The sequence below is a fragment of the Thalassophryne amazonica genome, chromosome 22 (assembly GCF_902500255.1).
Source record: "Thalassophryne amazonica chromosome 22, fThaAma1.1, whole genome shotgun sequence".
Taxonomy (NCBI): domain Eukaryota; kingdom Metazoa; phylum Chordata; class Actinopteri; order Batrachoidiformes; family Batrachoididae; genus Thalassophryne; species Thalassophryne amazonica.
This window is the reverse complement of record NC_047124.1, coordinates 5,948,630-5,967,817: the sequence shown is the minus strand read 5'-3', so window position 1 is coordinate 5,967,817 and position 19,188 is coordinate 5,948,630. Positions and strand designations below refer to the sequence as shown.

At 39.7% G+C, this 19,188-nt stretch overlaps 3 protein-coding genes across 4 annotated transcripts in view; 1 reads left to right on the top strand and 2 right to left on the bottom strand.

The window, feature by feature from the left end:
* The window catches only part of LOC117503759 (leucine-rich repeat-containing G-protein coupled receptor 5-like), a 28,699-nt gene extending 27,001 nt beyond the window's left edge, over nucleotides 1-1,698 (bottom strand). Inside the window, exon 1 of the mRNA XM_034162991.1 lies at nucleotides 1,567-1,698. The gene's annotated coding sequence lies outside the window, so the exon portion shown is untranslated. The remainder of the gene's footprint in view (nucleotides 1-1,566) is intronic.
* On the top strand, nucleotides 1,674-7,456 carry rab21 (RAB21, member RAS oncogene family). Its single transcript, XM_034162992.1, has 7 exons — nucleotides 1,674-1,952; nucleotides 3,817-3,876; nucleotides 3,951-4,058; nucleotides 5,355-5,418; nucleotides 6,724-6,778; nucleotides 6,863-6,951; nucleotides 7,029-7,456. Exons 1-7 carry the CDS (start codon nucleotides 1,827-1,829, stop codon nucleotides 7,166-7,168), a joined length of 642 nt encoding a protein of 213 aa, XP_034018883.1. The 5' UTR covers nucleotides 1,674-1,826; the 3' UTR covers nucleotides 7,169-7,456.
* Nucleotides 7,457-9,114: 1,658 nt separating this feature from the next.
* LOC117504218 (tetraspanin-8-like) lies at nucleotides 9,115-18,709 on the bottom strand. 2 transcript variants are annotated; one of them, XM_034163615.1, is made up of 9 exons: nucleotides 18,553-18,709; nucleotides 17,266-17,337; nucleotides 16,516-16,632; nucleotides 12,495-12,569; nucleotides 11,909-12,004; nucleotides 11,057-11,170; nucleotides 10,951-10,980; nucleotides 10,492-10,575; nucleotides 9,115-10,390 (listed from the first exon to the last, which is right to left on the bottom strand). In XM_034163615.1, exons 1-9 carry the CDS (start codon nucleotides 18,610-18,612, stop codon nucleotides 10,244-10,246), a joined length of 795 nt encoding a protein of 264 aa, XP_034019506.1. In that variant the 5' UTR covers nucleotides 18,613-18,709; the 3' UTR covers nucleotides 9,115-10,243. The 2 variants fall into 2 exon arrangements, with proteins under 2 accessions (XP_034019506.1, XP_034019507.1); XM_034163616.1 differs by having other exon boundaries at nucleotides 17,269-17,337.
* Nucleotides 18,710-19,188: the final 479 nt, after the last annotated feature.

The window sequence follows — 19,188 nt, the reverse complement described above, 5'->3', positions numbered from 1 at the left end:
GGAAAAATTTTCCACCTCTTGTTGTTTGTCTGAAATCTTTAAAAAAAAAAAAAAAATCTTGTTTACAGACACACTGTGACGTCAACATACAGATTGCGTTGGTTGTGTGATGTGAAAAACTCCCTCCATTCATCACGTGACACACCAGAGAGCAGGAAGCAGGACAGACCTCTCACTCTGCTGTGTGCTCTGAGCTCAGCTTGTCTCAGTTTGACAAATGTTGAGGGTAATTACAGTATGAAGAACTGTTGACAAATTATTATTGTTGTATTTTTAAATGCATAGACCTTTTTCCTTCTGTCTCGAAGAAGTAAGTCCTATATAGGCCCTGAAGCCGGATTGTGGACCTGCTTTTCTCCAGATTCCGCAACTTCAAGCGGATGAGGGTCTATGATTCCACACGGACAGGACTCCAGTTTGACACAGGTTACTTCCCCAGCCGAGGCTGTTTGATTTGACAGGACAAACAAGAAGTTAGTTTGTGTTCACCGTATACAGGAAGCGTTGTCATTAACTTTTTGTTTGATTGGTTTTATTGTGTATTAGATATTAGAAAAAGTACAGAGAAAAACAACTAATCTGCTCACGCAACTTTCAAATTTGACTTAATAAGACAGATTTGAGGAAGTAAAATTGAGTATGTGTAAAAAATAGAATTACAGGAGATTTAATCAAGGTTTACAAAATGAAAAATTACACTTTAGAACCTAAAACATGTATAACATAAGGAAGTTTTTTTTAAATAAATAAAGTTATTGTTATTATTATTATTTGGCCATGTAACATCTTACCAGAAATCATTGTCAATGTGTCTTAAGAATTATTACATTATTATTAATACTGATTACATTTTAAATTTAACTGCAGCTGATTTTTATTTTAAAAATTTCACCAATTTATTTATTCAATTTATAACATGCCAATTCACAACAAAAGTTGCCTCAAGGCACCTCACACAAACCAAAAAAATAAAAAAGAAGAATAAAACAGATTAAAAAAAAAGCTATTCATAAGAAAGGGAGTAAAAATATGTTTTTATTCTTGACTTAAAAATGTCCACATAATCTGACTGCCTCACGGTCGCAGGGAGACTGTTCCATAGAGCGGGTGCACGATAAGAGAAGTCTCTTTGACCTGCTGGCTTCTTCTTCACCCTAGGAATGCACAGTAGTTCTGCATCCTGCAACCGCAAAACCCGGGCCGGTACATAGGGTTTCACCAAATCGGCCAGGTAACCAGGTGCCAGTCCATGAAAAATTCTATAGGTTACAGGAAGCCAGTGCAAAGATGCCAAAATGGGTGTCTGGTAGCAGCATTTTGAACCAGCTGGAGCTCCTAATGCTGGACTGTGATAACCCTGAAAATAGGACATTACAATAATCCAATCTAGAAGAAACAAAAGCATGAATGAATCATGAAAATGTTCTTATTTAGTTGCTCTCGTGATTTTATTTTGTTTTTAATGTACATTTTTATTGCACACTAATAAATAAATTCGTTATGAAAAGATTCGCGCCTCTTTCACAGGGTGGGACTTGTGTTGTTTATCGTAGTGAGACATCTTACTGCTTCTAGTCGATCTTTGTTGAAGCTAGCCGGCTAGCTGGAAGTAGCCGAAGAGACGCCATTAAGGCAGCGTTCGCGTCAGACGGAAGGTCGACGTCTGCTCGCTGTTTGTCACATCTGCCAGAGATATTAACAACAGTCACACACCCTGCTTTTCTTCCTCCTGCTGAATTTCGCTCTTTGTGTGACTTTGCCGCTGATGTGATCTGTGTTAGCGTTAGCCGTTAGCTCGGCCCGCGGTTGGAGCGTTGATTCCGGCCATGGCTGCCCGGGGGAGCTTCTCCTTCAAGGTGGTTCTTCTTGGGGAAGGCTGTGTGGGCAAAACGTCGCTGGTGCTGCGGTACTGCGAGAATAAATTCAACGACAAACACATCACAACGCTACAGGTACGACCGAACCCTGACCCGGATTACCGGGCCTGGTCCGGCGGGGGGTGGGGGTGTTTGCTGTAAGGTGTGATTGTTTTTATTTATTTTTATTTTATTTTCTGTTTTCCTTGTCGCTGTCACTTGTTTTCCGTCCAAGTGGGCGGAGTCAGTCAGTTTCCTCCAAGTCAGTTTTAAACATGACGCGTTTATAAAATGACGAAATAATAATTTGCAATCTTGATCAACAGGAAACATGATTGACAACGCGGGGGGGGGGGGGGGGACAAACAAAACAAAAAACATTGGACTTGTTTTGATAATAACGTTGAAGTTGGTGCGCAGTCTGCTGTTCGAACCTGGTACTGCAGTTGGTAGCAGCTACTTTAGTGTCAAAACTAAATTAGGTTCACCGAGAATTAAAACCATTTTGAACATATCTGTTAGTTTGCAACCATTTAAACCAGTTAAGACGTAATTTACTGTAATCATGACAGATTAAAAGCACATTTTCACACAACCGTCTTGATGATCAGGTTTTGTCCAAATTGGATCATGTTTTTTGTGCAACTCAGTTTGAAATCAGTCTGAAAGAGTTTGTCAGAACACACACACACATACACGTGTGTATGTGTGTGTGTGTGTGTGTATAAAACAATGATAATCATGATTGTATGGTTTTATTTAGTTTAATTTTTTTTAAGTTTTAGTGAGCAGATCTATGATCTGGATCAGGATCCGCTTGTGCAAACTGCTGTTTGTAGGTTTCATCATTCACACAGACTGTTGCTTCATAATCTGCAGACCAGATGTTCCACCAAGACCCCATCCCACCTGAATCCCAGTCCTGTCTGAGACCCGGTCTGTTAGCATGAAGGTAGCACTGATGGCAAAACATTTTGTTTGCTTTAAAAGTATTGCAGTAACTCTTGACAGGAGGGATACTTGTTTTCAAACATTACTGAGCTGATCTCTAATTCCCATAATGCACCTTGGCATGTCACGAGATCATGTGACAGACGAGTGAGGGGTCCAACACATTCATTAGTTCTCCCATAATTCCGACTTCCCCGGATGCTGCAGCACAAACAAGTCGGAGAGACTTTGAGTGATTTGAATTCTAATTCGCCGGGTCACTGTGTCTGTCTTGATTATTTACTACAGTAAAACTCTCAGTAGTTGTTGATTTCAAGTAAAACATCATTTTGCAGTTATTACAGTTGGCAGTAAATCTGGGTGGTTTGAGGTTTTATCACATGACATGCAAACACACCCAGTCAGCTGATTTGTTTCAAACCACAAACATTCACTCTCACTTTTCCAGTCCAGATCAACTGTCTGATGGGGAAAACAGTGATTTATCAAAAACATTTCGAAATTAATATGGGTACAATCACACCCTATTAATCAAACGTGTTTCTGGAGAATATTTAAGGAGAATAAACCTAAACCTCTTAGCCAGAAGGACTTTGGCCTCGTGGTTCTTATCAGGCATGTGTTCAAAAATGGCTGCAGAGAAAGTGGCACAGTTTACACTTGCACGCTTTCAGACTGTGTCAAAGTAGTCCAGTCTTCAAAACTACAACGTTTCCTGAAGTTTATTCAGCTGTGTTCTTAGTTTTTGTTTTTACACTGTAAAGTGGACCAAAGCTTTTTTCCGGTTAATAGGAGCATGTGTACAAGTACAATGTCATCTGCATACAGCTGAATAAGAGATTAAGGAAAAACTGGTTCAGGCCCAGTCCATATCCTTGTGGAACACCTGTGGATTAGAGCTTCCAATTGTTGAGTTTGTGTCCGTTTCAGTGAATGTATTTGAACTGCTGTATGAAGCAGCTTTTCTCTCTGATAGGTGTCAGGTTTAAATGACCTGATTGTCTTGCAGGCATCCTTTCTCACAAAGAAGCTCAACATCACAGGAAAAAGGGTCAACTTGGCCATATGGGTAAGATACTTAGTTAACCTTCACACATTGTGAATATGTAGGGTTCATGTCTGACCACGTGTGTTTGTGTTCAGGACACAGCAGGTCAGGAACGTTTCCACGCCTTAGGTCCAATCTATTACAGAGACTCAAACGGAGCCATACTAGTGTATGATGTCACAGATGAAGACTCCTTTCAGAAGGTAAAAACTCTCTCTGCTCAATTGTAGCCTGCAAATTTGTATGTGGAGAGTGAATCCCTTTTTTTTTTTTTTTTTTTTTTTTTTTTGTTCTTAGTGATGTTTTAACTTCGTTAAATTAGCAGTACCTCCTGGAAGTTGCGAATCCATGTTGGAATTGTGGTACAGATTCACGAATCCTGGAAGACCTTGTAAATTTTTTTTCCAATCAGCACAACTTTAGTGCAAATTTGATCAGTTGCCATTATTTCCCTGAGGTCAACACACTGTGCAACACAAAAACAAACTCACCGTCACATTTAGTAAAACTAGAGACATTCATCACGAAATGCCCCACGTGCAGTCTTATTTTCCATGCAAAGTGCAGTAATATGTACTTGTATGGGGTGGGTTTTTGGTTGAAGCCTTATTTGTTTGATGTAAACTGGGATATACAATGAAAAAAAATTGGAGATTGGCATAATATTTATTTAGAAGATGTGACAGTGACCATAAAAAGTCGGTCACGGTCGCCAGCCTTCAAAACAAATGCAACCACTGGTGACCTTGAAAAGTAGGTCAAGGTCACTGGCCTTCGAACACATGCGAAGTACTCCTCCAAGGCATGTACCCACCAAATATGAAGTTTCTGCGAGCAATAGGTGCCGGGCTACTTTACGGCAAAGGATTTGACAGTTGTGACCATTGGTGACCTTCAAAAGTAAGTCAAGGTCACTGGCCTTTGAACCCATGCAAAGTACTCCTCCAAGGCATGTACCCACCAAATATGAAGTTTCTGCAAGCAATAGGTTTGTAGCTACGTTGCGGTGAAGGATTTGACAGTTGTGACCACTTGTGACCTTGAAAAGTAGGTCAAGGTCACTGGCCTTCGAACCCATGTGAAGTACTCCTCCAAGGCATGTACCCACCAAATATGAAGTTTTTGTGAGCAATAGGTGCCGAGCTGCATTGCAGCGGCCGGACAGACGGACGGATGGACAACCTGGATGCTATATGCCCCGCCTCGTGGGGCATAATAACTCCTAAAGATAAAGGAAATTTTCAGTTCTTTGCTGGAAAGTAGACATGAATCCTCTGGCGTTAATACATTGCACAAAAAAATAACTGCAGCTATTATTGCAATTTTTATTTGTTCCTGCAATTTGAGCTTTAGAAAAGAAGGGGAAAAAAATCCTTCAAAAAACATGGCAGCATGCATTGCAGTATATTAGGAAAATCTGCCACAAAAAGTCTGAAATCCTGGACTGGTTCTGGTAGAATGTCGTATGCTAATAAATTTAATATGCTTCTTTGTTGCAGGTAAAGAACTGGGTGAAAGAGTTGAGGAAGATGTTGGGAAATGAGATTTGTTTATGTATAGTAGGTAAGTTTTCAGTTAATGTGTCACAGTCAGCTTAATGAATAATTCACTGAAGACTCACACAGAACATTAAACCAGAATAAAAGGTCCTGCAGCAGTGTGTTACTGACGTTACGTATGACAGCGGTTCTAATAACACCTTAGTTTTTTTTAGAATGTCTGCTGTCTTTAATCTGGTGTAAAAGCTGCTTAACAGTTTAGTGCTGCTTTAAAACTGTTTAAACTAAAAGGTCATATTTAACCAGATTTTTTTTTTTAATGTTTTTATATTTATGTAGCTAAAGATGAATTTAAATCCAGTAAAAGATAATTAGTTTAAACCAGTTTAAATTATCTTTAAAGTAGTTTAACGGTTTAAAAACCAGATGATCTCAAATGAGACTGAGCGGGTCACATGGAGCAGGAACAGAAGTGAGCTAATTACCTGTATTTTCTGGGGATAAGTCACACCTTTTTTATTATCAGCTCTTTAATTAGGGCTTTTTGTGTGTTATTGTAGTGTCTGTTTATTTATTATTAATGGAATTTATTTTAATATGTGTATGTCGCAGACATGACGAGCGAAGCTCTTCAGCATCTCACCATGTCATTTAGGTCCTTCAGACTCTTTGAGTAAATTCTTCAGGGGAGTATGAGCATCAGCACCTTATTATAATAATGCATTATATTTATATAGGGCTTTACACAGTGCTAAAAGAAACTTTACAGAACAGATAAAATAACAAAGAACAAAGCAGCTTTATTATAGAAAGATTTAAAAAAATAAACAATATAAAATCAAACCTTCACTGTGCCGTGCGATGGAATCACGACCAGTCCAAGATGGCTTTATGGCTTTTTACGACAGTGTTGTCCGGTTTGTGGCTTTTTCCCCACTGGGCGGATTTTTTTTGTCATTTGCGGTTTGTGCCTTCATCTGTCATAAGAGCGAGTGTTATTGGAGTTTATTTTGTTTAAGGGAAAATTGTACATATATATTGCAATTACTGTTACTAATAAACTTGTGAATTTTTGATATGCTACTGTATGTCATAGGGCCTCCCAAGCTAGTTAAAAAATGTGGCTTATAGTCTGGATTTTTTTTTTTTTTTTTTTTTTTTTTTAAAGTGGCCTTTTTCATTGGCTTATAAAAGTATTTGATTACTTTCCTGTTGATTGTGTGTTTAACAAGATGGTAATATTCTGCATTAGGAAATGTGAACTGTACTGTTTGAGTTAGGATAGCCGCGGCACCATCTACACCGCCTGTCCTCTAGTCCCGCCCATTCTCGCTGGTCGTGACGCTTGATTGCTGTTTTTTTCTTTCAGGTAATAAAATAGATTTGGACAAAGACAGGCATGTTTCAGTGGATGAAGCAGAAAGGTGAGAAACATGTCAGTGATGAAACCAAACGGCTCTGATGTTCTACTGCTTTGCTCACTAGCTCCCCCGTGTGTGTGTGTGTAGTTATTCAGAGTCAGTGGGGGCCAAACATTACCACACATCAGCCAAACTCAACAAAGGCATCGAGGAGCTGTTCCTGGACCTGTGCAAGCGTAAGTCCCTGACAGATTGTTTAAGATACTCCCCACAGCGCCCTCTACTGACCTCTTCTTGTACTTCATATGTTCAGGGATGATGGAAACTGCTCAGGCTGAGGAGAGACTGAAGGGCAACGGCTCCAGCCAATCAGCATCGAGTAGGCGGGGTGTACAGATTGTTGACGATGAGCCACAGGCCATGCCTGCTGGTGGCTGCTGTTCCTCTGGCTAAAGCGCTAACATGCTCATACGTGACTTCAGACATTCACACAAATGTGTCTGTTTGTTCAGCCCCAAAGGATCATGGGAAATCTGATAAATTTCCTCCAGAAATGGTGTTACATTATAGCACTTTAATGACAAAATGTCCTCTAATAAAAGTTATAACTAAAATATTATGTGATCTGGAAACTAAAAACAACCTCTGAGAAACACTAGGTTGTCATGGCGATGGACCACATTCATTAAAAGCTGAAATAATTTGAACAGATTTTTTTTTTTTTGTTCTATACACAAAAATAAAAAAAAAATACACATGCACCATGTAAACCTTCCATAAAGTTATTTATCTACATTGTTTGAAAATAAACTCACCACAGCGACTGTTTGTGCAACAGCGCTACTTGCTGGACGATTTGAATCAAATCCTGAAATTTTCAGTTATATGTAGAATAGAATAGAAAGCTTTTGTCATTATACACAGCAAACACAGTCTGCATAGTACGAGATTTACAAAAACATGGGCTCATATTGGAAATGTCTTTTTTTTAAATTACCACTTTGTCAACTATTTGAGTCATTGTCCTATAACGTACTCAAACTACACTAATTTTGCATTACAATGGTTCAAATAATGCAGAGTTTAATAGTATTGGAAACAAGTTGGTGTTTTTTGAAATAAAACTGCAAATTATATATGGGAAACTGAGAAGTCTTTGGAGAATAACTGGTTTAAATAAATCATCCAGTCATGTAACTTCTCTGGCCACCTGGCTGTGGTCCCGCCTACTTTCTAATGAGCAACACCATTTCCTGTGTGAACATTTGTCTAAATGGGGAAAGTGAAGTCACAGTAGAGCCTCAACGTACTGTTTCAGTGCAACTTTATATGTGAGTTTTCTAATGTTATGCAGCTTGAAGTAATTAAACTGAAGCTTATTTCTGTGGTGGCCTTGAAGTGGATTATGTGCTCACAATTTCAGGGTGGAGCTAAAATACAGTGGAGATGAAGTGCGAATCCCTGCAGAGATTAAATTTAGTGGTCTTCAAGTGTAAAACATTTGAAAATTGTATAGTGTCAAAGGCAACATCTCTTTAAAAATGGTCCTGAAGGGTAAAGCATGCCTTAAATGAAGATGTGGGAAAACAGGACACTAGGAAACAAAGCACTTCAGAAAACATGAGTACACTTTGTAAAACTATCAGATGGCCATAAATAACTTACTGTATGCTTTGTAAGTCGATGCTAACCATGTTAACTAGTTTCCTTATATTAAATGGGATGTTTTGCACTTCAGTGCCACCATACTACATTTTAAAACAATGTTCTTACCCCTAAACATGAACACACAAAAACTCATTCACATTTGTCATGACGAAATAAAACTGCATGTTTGACTTCTGTTAACTTTTAAGGTAATAAAATTGATTTAATAACTTGTTTGTGCTGAAATACAACTTTTTTCCTGTGTGCTTCTGTTTTCACTTAGGGTTTTTTTTTTCCTCCACTGAAGCAACAAAAAAAAATTTCCTTAAACTCTGTGACAAGAAAACACTGAGGATTTTTAACAGTTGGTGACATTTTGTAAAGAGAAATTACCCATATTTCAACACGGAAGCTTTTATAAGAGTCGTGAAACTCATTTTGTTTCTTCCTGGAAAGATAGCTGGTAACACTGAAGGACTTGACAAGCTTCAGTGGCTGCCAAAGCAGAATAAAGTTAAAGCCCATCTAAGTCTGAAATTATTCTTGTCCTTTGTGAAGAAAGTGTTTCGAAAAAGCTCCAGTAGAGCAACAGCTTGAAACATTCTAAAAAAAGTTGTACCTTCTCACTGTGAGCAGAACACGTGCACGTTGGAACAGTTGATCTGGACTTTAGCAGATCAGATGAGACAACTGAAGGGCTGGGGAAAGAAAGAAAGACACCACAATTCCAAAGAAAGATTTCAGACAACACGCAGAGTTAAGGAGACTTTATTCATAGAATACAGCAAAGATCTGAGGTGTTTCAAAGAAATACAAAATTACAGAACAGAAAAATAAACCCTGAACAGAGTTCACTTCAAGTGATTACAGTCAAGAGGGAAAAAAAAAAACATTAAAAAAATAATTCAATTGCTTATGACTGCGGCCAACGTTAGTGGTTCTGCAGGTGTTTTTGTGTGGCAAAAACCTTTTTCTGCATTTGAATAATTCTGTGACTATCAAAGCATGTCCATTGGAATGATACGATACACTATTATCCCCTCAGGGAACTTTGTCTTGGACTCATGCTAAGTGCCTTTACAAAAAGAAAAAACAGATACAAGTAGAAACACAGCCACATCCATAACAAATTAACATGATAGGAAGTTGGGAGAAACACGATAAGTATTGCACAATTCCAGTTTTAGATGTTTAGCAATTTGATGGACATGGGGACGAATTAGTTTTTTTTGTCTATTCAGTCTGCTGCGAAGGAATGAAGGTTCCTATCAAACGCTTATTGTGCTGCCATACTGGGTGCAAATAAAATTATAGATGTTTCTTTTATTTAGACCCTTCTTAATGAAGGAGCAGAAGTGCACGACCAAACGGATGCAAGCAAAACAAAAAAAATCCAAACAACTTATATTGAATAAAAAATTCCATGTAAATGAATGAATTTCATGATTGCGAATTTTTACCAAAATGTTGAAATATGTCAATCAAGAACTTAAGCATCAGTGTAGCTAACGACTTTCTATTTTTAAGTACTTTCGAATCAACACTTACAGAATGCTCTAACAGCTTCTGCTGCCAACGTACAAAAACATAATATATAAACCCCACCCACACAGCACTGACCCATAAGATGTTACTTCTCTTAAGCTACTTTCTGTAAAAACTAAACTCTAATGCTTGGGCACCATCACATCACCATTGTCTTAAAGATGGTTGACAGTCAGGCCACCACAATAACAGAAGGCACTTTGGATGTCAAACTGTATAACATAAGAGAAAGGGGAGAAAACCCCCCCCCCCCCAAAAAAAAAAACAAACAAACAGGTCAGCTTCTTCAGCATGAAAAAATAGAAGCCATCTGGCGATGGCTGCAGGTGGCGCCGTTTATCTTCCATACTCTGGTGGGTTGTGCAGTTCCTGGTACTTGGGAGGCTGTGGACTGAAGACAGCGGGCACCGTCAGCACCATGGGGGCGCTAGAGGGGAACCGCATCTGGTAGATCATGAGCGAGGACAGCGCCATGCCCAACAGCTGGATTACCAAAAAACAACAACAAAAAAAGAACTTTATTAGTCTGTCTGCAAAATACAAGCACATTTCTAAAACAAAACACACACGATAAATTAACTCACCGCTAGGGCAGCCAGAGTGAAGACCACGCCCAGCATGATGTCAGCGACCAGCAGCACATAGTGCATGATGATAGGGAAGCAGGTCTGATGGTAGAAAAACCTTCAGGTTTTAATCTTAATTTGCATTTAAAACCACTTTCACCAACTTAAAAACTATTTCTAAGCCAGTTATTAGTTTATAGATCTTATATCCAGTTTAATTTATGGGATTAGTTTTTTAAAACTGATTTTAACCTGGTTAGCATCTCCATGCTAACCAGTGGCTGTTAGCAAAGCTAACCAACACATTATACAACTACAGCAAAATGGGCGTGGCCTCAGACAAGATGAGTTAAAGGGTGGAGCTTGAATATTTTTTTTTAAATGTCTGGAGACATGAACGCTCACTTGTGTGCCTCCAATCCAAAGTAAATATAAATGCCGAGTCATGCTGCAATAACTTATAAGAGGTTTACTGACCTTTTTGTAGACAAGCTTCTGCATAAGAACCTGCAAGAGAAGAAAATGTTAGCAAAAATGTGTCCCGACTGGTTTCCGCATGAAACATAAGATGACATTTACTCACATTGTAGTTAACCAGCCGACACTCGTGCAGTGACTCCGCCTGCTGGTTGCACAGACACGAGTTGGGGATATCCTGCCCCCAGTCGGTGTAGCTGAACAGCCCGCAGCAGTGCAGCTGCAACAGAGCAAATGCTTCAGTGACACAAAAACAAGCGGTGCGCGATAAACACATTTGCTCAAAAGGGGGCGCTAATTATACAGCACTGTTACGCCGACATGGCACGTCAATACGGATGGGTTGTACCGCGGAAAAGCCAAAGCACATTTAGCATTAGCTGTCAAGCTAACCACAGTTAAGCTAGCAGTTAGCATTCAAACTAGGTCGGGAGACAACATCTGAACAAGATGCTAGACATCTCAGCTGGACATTTAATAAATATTTTTCACCATCATCTTGTATATAAATGTCAGTTGTGGGTGTGCCTGCCTATGACTGGCCTGTTGCTTAGCAACAGTAATGTGGAACCCCCCCCCCCACACACACACAAATCTTATGTCATGTCATGTCCAAATACTTATGAACCTTTCCACCTTCATTCCTTCCTGCTGCAGTGATTAAATACTTAAACATTATCTCCTCATATTATGTGTGTTATTGTTAAAGTTCAAAGAGCAGATTAAAGCTGCCATTAATGTCTTCATCTCACACCCAGGTGATGCCCGTGTACTCTGCTAGTCATTCCTAAACATGACTCAGAGCACAAACAACCATCAGTCACATGCTTTTTTCCCCTCCCTGCCCAGCAACACCTGAGAGCCGTCAGCCAATCAGAGTGCTTGGCCTGCTTCAAGTTGAATAACGCAGGGAATGGAAACCAATTTGACAATGGCAGCACTATGATCTGGGGTTTACCGTTTCCTGCAGCTTGTCAGCCACGTTCCTCACATCCTGGTCGGCCGTGTTCAATGGCAGAACTCTCCGTAAGCGCTCCTCCAGCAGGTCCTCGAGCTGCACAGAAAAATAATGGTGCCATTCACATCACTCTGATCCAGATTAGAGCACAAGGCATCATATTCAAACACATTTCAGGGTTACCTTTATGACATCATCCATTTACCTCCCCTCCAAAAAAATTAAAATCCTTTCAATCTTTTGTCTTGTTCGAACTTCATATTATTTTTCAGGAGCCTTAAAAAGCCCCAAAACAGCATAACATTCCTTAAACCACTTTAACCGGATGTAATCTGGTATAAACTGGTTAAATGTGATTTAAGACGGATTAAATAAAATATCAATTCAAAGGATTCAGTTTAAGTGTCAGCCTTTAAGTAGGCATTTTAATTATTGTCACAGGCTTTAAACCAATTCTTAAGAAACTTAAACTGGCCCAGTTTCAGATTAACTGGTCAGGAGACACCACAGTGGCTTGAGGAACAGATTTAACAGCTTCTGATACATCTACAACAAACAAACAGAACAGCATGCACGTGGTTGTTACCTCAGAACGAGCCATGGCGGCAGGAATTCCAATTCTGAGCATCATCAGGCTTCCAATGACCATACAGACCAGGAACTGACCACAACAAATAAATTTTATTAGAGAAGTATCACCTAGAAGACATTAAACACCATTAATGTCTAATTTTGTAAAATAAATAAGTGAATAAAATAAGCAATGGGGAAACTAAAAATTTAAACTAGGACTGCAAGCAGTCATATACGGGCCCTCGTTCCGCGCGACTGCCTACCCAGGGCAGTGTGTTCTCTTGTGACCAGATGTGGGCATGTGCGTACAGGGGCAACCACTCATCCCACAGTTCAAATTTCAAGCAAATCACACAATGCATCAAGGAGTTATGACATGTTGATGGTTAATCCACTAGGGGGCGCTCAGTGTAAAAACAGAGGGGCCAACCGTCATCATACATGTGAAGTTTCAAGTCAATCAGGCAAAGCATGAAGGAGTTATCATGACTTGATGTTCTATGGCGAAGGGTCAAAATGGTGGCACCACAGCGGCCACACCCTTCAACATAGAGAAAAGCTTTCGATAACTTTTGGTTAGTATCATCTCTGGCTGCTGTAAAATACATTTGAAGTGCACTGGACAAAATCCCTAGGAGGAGTTCGTTCAAATACAACGTGTGGAAATCATGCCAAAATGACAAGAAAATTCAAAATGGCCAACTTCCTGTTTGGAGTAGACAAATGGTGCAAGAGACTTTTTTGTAGGTCTATGCAAGTCACACGTGTACCAATTTAAAAAAAAAAAAAAAACCCTATGGGGAGGGGTTTTTGAAAGTTTCAAGGGGGCGCTATTGAGGCATTTTGCCCCGCCCATGGGCGACGCCCCTATGAATTGTAAGAGGTTGTCGTGCTCGACCTGTGTATCAATTTTCATGATGATATGACAAAATTAAAGCCGTCAAAAGGAAGAACGTAATTTCATGGCGAATAGTCAATATTCGGCAGGCCGCCACACGGACGCCATTACTCATAACTTCACGCCGTTCATCGCCTACGTTCACCAACTTGTTCTGCATGTTTTAGAAGTGGAATGAAGTTGACTGGGTTAAGTATGTGACATCAGGAACTCTTAAAGTAAAAATAGGACATTTCCCGCCACCACCGGGGGGGCGCTATGGTGCGGTGGGAACTTAATATATGTAGACGTTAAGGGCGGAGCCCTCATCATGTCCAGCAAGTTTGAAGGATCTACGATGAAGTATGTGGGCGTGACAGCCGTTCGAAGTGAAACGGCGTGCTCCAAAAAGCACGCCAAAGTTTGACGACCCCTAGCAGCCACGCCTTTTGACCTAATTAGAATCTTTTGATAACCATTGTGTCGTGATGATGTTGACCAAATTTGAAGACGATCGGATGAAATCCCTAGGACGAGTTTGTTCAAATGTAAGCAGTGGAAATGGCCAAAAATGGCAAAAAATTAGCTCAAAATCAAAACTTAAAATCAAAATGGTTGACTTCCTGTCGATATTTCACCAGGACAGTAAGAGACTTTTTTGTGCGTCCTAGCATGGTAAATATGTGTACTGAATTTCGTGAGGCTATGACGAAAAAACCCCAATGCGGAGGGGTTTTTGAAAATTTCTAGGAGGTGCTATTTTGCGATTTCACTGCAACCATGTGGGGGACCCCCAAAATATCAAAATTTGGATAGGACCGGACAATCTTGCCAAGTGTGGTGAGTTTTTGAGCATGGGAAAAGGCCGAAATTTTGATTTCATTTTGCGCAGAATAATAATAATAATAACTAGGACTGCAAGCAGTCATATATGGGCCCTCGTTCCGCGCCAGTGGGTGCTATTGTGACCACATGTGGGCATGTGCATGCAGGGGCAACCACTCATCACACAGTTAAAATTTTAAACAAATCACACAATGCATCAAAGAGTTATGACATGTTGATTGTTCATCCACTAGGGGGCGCTCAGTGTACAAACAGAGGGGTTGGGTGTGTTCAGGGGCCAACCGTCATCATACATGTGAAGTTTCAAGTCAATCAGGCAAAGCATGAAGGAGTTATCATGACTTGATGTTCCATGGCAAAGGGTCAAAATGGCGGCACCATAGCGGCCACACCCTTCAACATAGAGAAAAGCTTTCCATAACTTTTGTTCAGTATCATCTTTGGATGCTGTCAAAGAAATTTGAAGTGCATTGGACAAAATCCCTGGGAGGAGTTTGTTCAAATACAACATGTGGAAATCACACCAAAATGAGAAGAAAATTCAAAATGGCTGACTTCCTGTTTGGAGTAGACTCATAGTGCAAGAGACTTTTTTGTACGTCTATGAAAGTCACACGTGTACCAATTTTCATCTCCCTACTCCAAAAAAAAAACTCCTGTGGAGGGGTTTTTGAAAGTTTCAAGGGGGCGCTATTGAGGCATTTTGCCCCGCCCTTGGGCGACGCCCCTATGAATTGTAAGAGGTTGTCGTGCTCGACCTGTGTATCAATTTTCATGATGATGTGACAAAATTCAATCCGTCAAAATGAAGAACGTAATTTCATGGCGAATGGGCAATATTCAGCACGCCGCCACACGGACGCCGTTACTCGTAACTTCACAGCGTTCATCACCTACATTCACCAATTTGTTCTGCATGTTTTAGAAGTAGAATGAAGTTGATTGGGTTAAGTATGTGACATCAGGACCTCTTAAAGTAAAAATAGGACATTTCCCGCCACCACCGGGGGGCGCTATGGCGCAGGTGGGAACTTAAGATATGTAGACGTTCAGGGCGGAGCCCTCATCATGTCCAGCAAGTTTGAAAGATCTACGATGAAGTATGTGGGCGTGACAGCCGTTCGAAGTGAAATGGCGTGCTCCGAAAAGCTCGCCAAAGTTTGACGACCCCTAGCAGCCACGCCTTTTGACTTAATTAGAATCTTTTGATAACGATTGTGTTGTGATGATTTTGACCAAATTTGAAGACGATGGGATAAAATCCCTAGGACGAGTTCGTTCAAATGTAAGTAGTGGTAATGGCCAAAAATGGCAAAAATTTGCTCAAAATTGAAATTTAAAATAAAAATGGCCGACTTCCTGTCGATATTTCACCATGACAGTAAGAGACTTTCGTGCGTCCTGGCATGGTAAATATGTGTACCGAATTTCATGAGGCTACGACGAAAAAAGCCCAATGCGGAGGGGTTTTTGAAAATTTGTAGGGGGCGCTATTTTGCGATTTTTCTGCGACCGTGTGCGATGCCTCCAAAATATCGAATTTTGGATGTGGCCGGACGACTTTGGAAAGTTTGGTGAGTTTTTGAGCATGGGAAGAGGCCGAAATTTCGATTTCAAGAGTGAGATAATAATAATAATAATAATAATAAACAGCGCAATTACAATAGGGTCCTCGTAGGACGTTGCCTACTCGGGCCCTAATAAAAATTCTGTTAAGTAAAGAGTAAGTAAGTAAGTCTCAATCTGTGTTACCTCATTTTAAGTTTGTTATAAATAAAAAGCTTTTTAAAAGGATATAAAAATATAACATTTCTACAACGTGAAGGTTTGCCATTTATATCCACAGTGCATCTGGAAAGTATTCACTTTTTTTTCACATTTTGTTATGTTAGTCTTATTCCAAAATGGATGAAAATAATTTTCCCCCCCCTCAAACATTCTACACACAATACCCCATAATGACAGTGTGAAAGTGTTGAGATTTTTGTAAGTTTATTAATAATAATAATAATTAACAAAAAAAAAAAAAATCACATGTACATAAGTATTCACAGACTGTAATGAAGCTCAAAATTGAGCTCAGGTGTCTCCTGTTTCCACCGATCATCCTTGAGGTGTTTCTACAGTTTAATTGGAGTCCACCTGGTGTAAAATCATTTGACTGGATGTGATTTGGAAAGGCACACACAGGTCTACATATAAGGGCCCACAACTTTTCATGTTGTTATTATGGGTTGTTGTGAGTAGAATTTTGTGGGAAAATGAATTTCCTCCATTTTGGAATGCGGCTGTAACACTTCATCACACTCACCACAATCAGTGCTACACGGTTCTCCTTATGCGCGCCATAGGCTCCCACGATGGCGATCACCATGGTAATGGCACCCACTACGTACAGTATGATGAGGCCGGAGGTCCGACCTTCCAGCTGGGGGCGACAAAGTCGACATTTTACTTTTACAGCAACATAAAAGAGGCAAATACCTTGATGACACGATCAGTTTGTACCAATAAACAAAAAGATGCCGCATTTTGGTTTCTGCATTCAGGGGAAAATTCTAAAACAAGTGAATGTCTATGTCAAAAATTAACCACTAAGGGGCAGCAAAACATCCTGCAACAGACTCTTCCCAATTTAACAATTTTGTCGCTACATGTGGGGATTTTTTGGCCTTCCTTGGTGAGAAATTTCAAAAACAACAAATATATAAATGTCGTTACTGCTATATAGTTCCCATCATCTTCTTTAGAGAGAGAAAAAAAAAAATCCAGCCTTCAAGAGAACAGAACACTCTTCAACTTCCTGCCATATGCAAATTACACCTGATTACATCATCATGTAATCTCGTGACCGTCTCTGACATTACAGAGAGCAAATATTTACTTTATTTTTGGCAGCACTCCAATCACAAGAGGTCACTATGCAAAGACGTTTCCAGTTAGGACAACCAGTCTGGATCCTGCCACCAAACCTAAACCTCTTTCAGCTAATATATTTAACCTGCAGCTAGCAGAGGGGGCGGGGCCTGTGACTTAGCCAGAAGTCCCAAAGCATGCTTACTTGTTCGCCTCCGTGCACATTGGTGATGATCTGTGAGAGTAGAGCGAGTGCAATGATGACTCCGCCCACAATCTGAAACAACACAAACATTTATAATTTTACACAAACATTTATAAGAGTTCCCTGCAAATACAATTCCTCCCAGTGGTCAACAGAGGTACTGCACAACAAAACCTCCCATCAGAGTCAAAATAAATAAAGTTGGAAATTTCAATGACATCAACTACAAAAACATTTTTAAATGACCTTTACATGGAAAAAAAACATTTTAATCATTAAAAGATACTTAATTTAAAGACAATATAGTCCAGATGTAAAAGCTCTGAACCAAATCGAAACTGAAATTAAGGTGGTGGAATTGACAAACTGGCTCAACTAGTTACCAAAAGTCAAACAAACAAACAAAACACAAACAAATACACACTAACTTTAATATTAACCAAAAGAAGCAACTCTGTAGCCTTTTAATGGCTATGGAGGTAATCCATTACTTTGTATATACATACATACACACACACACACACACACACACACACACACACACACACACACAGCAGTGAAAGCCCTCTCTGAGCACTCGCGAGATTTTAGGGCGACTTTAACGGCTAAGAAGTCTCGGCCTAACTTAAAAACCAAGATTTTAGGCACAAACTGCTTTGTATAAACAAATATTTGTTTTGTATAAAGCTGTATTATACTTAATTTAAAAACAAACTTCCTTAAAATGTCAGAACCTTTTTTTTTTTGCTCCAATCTCAAAAAGAGAGGAAAAAAGACAATTTAATCCAAAAAACTAAAGTATTCATTAGTTTTGTTTAAAATATTTGTACATTAATCATTACTAATAGATTTTCGCCAAAATAAAATAGATAAGAACATTGTGTACTTCATGTTGATCCAATTAAAAGATTGTTTAAAAAAAAAAAAATACTTCTCGTACACAACGTGCAGTTTTTAACACCTTTAATCAATTACGTGATTATTGATTATGTGATTTAGAAGATTTATCACTTAACTCGGTTAAAGTCCGTAAAAATAAAGCTTTTCTTGCACTTTTTCGTGTTTGACGTTGGCAGAAGTTGTGTTTTTTTTTAATTCCGTAAATTGAAATATAATTATTTGAAGTTTGTTGTCGACGGACGGGACGAGTTGAGGCCAAAACAACTCGACTGCGCACTTTTTCATTCCCACATCAAAGGCAGCCATGTTGTTCTTTTCTTCTTTTCCGCTCAGGATTTCTTTTTTTTTTTTTTTTTTTCTTTTTTCCTTTTAAATCGTTGGACTTACCGCGAAGAAAATGTTGAAAATTGTAAAAATCCACTTGAGGCACGTATTAATCTGGCCCATTCTGGTTCGGAAAATCCACCAAAAGTGAGGTTTCGGGTTCGAGCTCCGGTTGCCGATAAAACTGCGGAAAAAATATACAAGTGCGGAGTTTTAAGACTACCTGAATGTCCTGCTGGTGGGGCGGGGCTTACAAGAAATGATAGGAAGAAGGGGCGGGGCCGATCTACTATGGTTGTTTTCCGGCGGGAAGAGGGAGGGAGGGGGAGCGTGTCCTCATTCCGGGAAAACTAATGAATAAATTCCTCTGCACGCGTGCGTGGAGTTGTGTGTGCGGGCGTGCGGACAGCTACAGGCCTCAAACTGAAGAGAGAGAGAAAGAAAAAACAAAACAAAACAACCCTCCACTTTGCCTGGACATGACGGGAAAAGAAGAAGAGAATAAAAAATCTGGGAAGTGATGCGTTTCACATTCGTCACCTTGTGAAAGTGAATCATAAAGTGGGGCTTTGAAAATACTGGAAAATCAGGATTGGGACAAATTCCAACAGTCACCTGTGGAATCTAAAGTTTGACATATCTGGATAGACAGACTATATAAAGAAACACTGAGGCTCCACATCCAGGAGTCAAAACAGC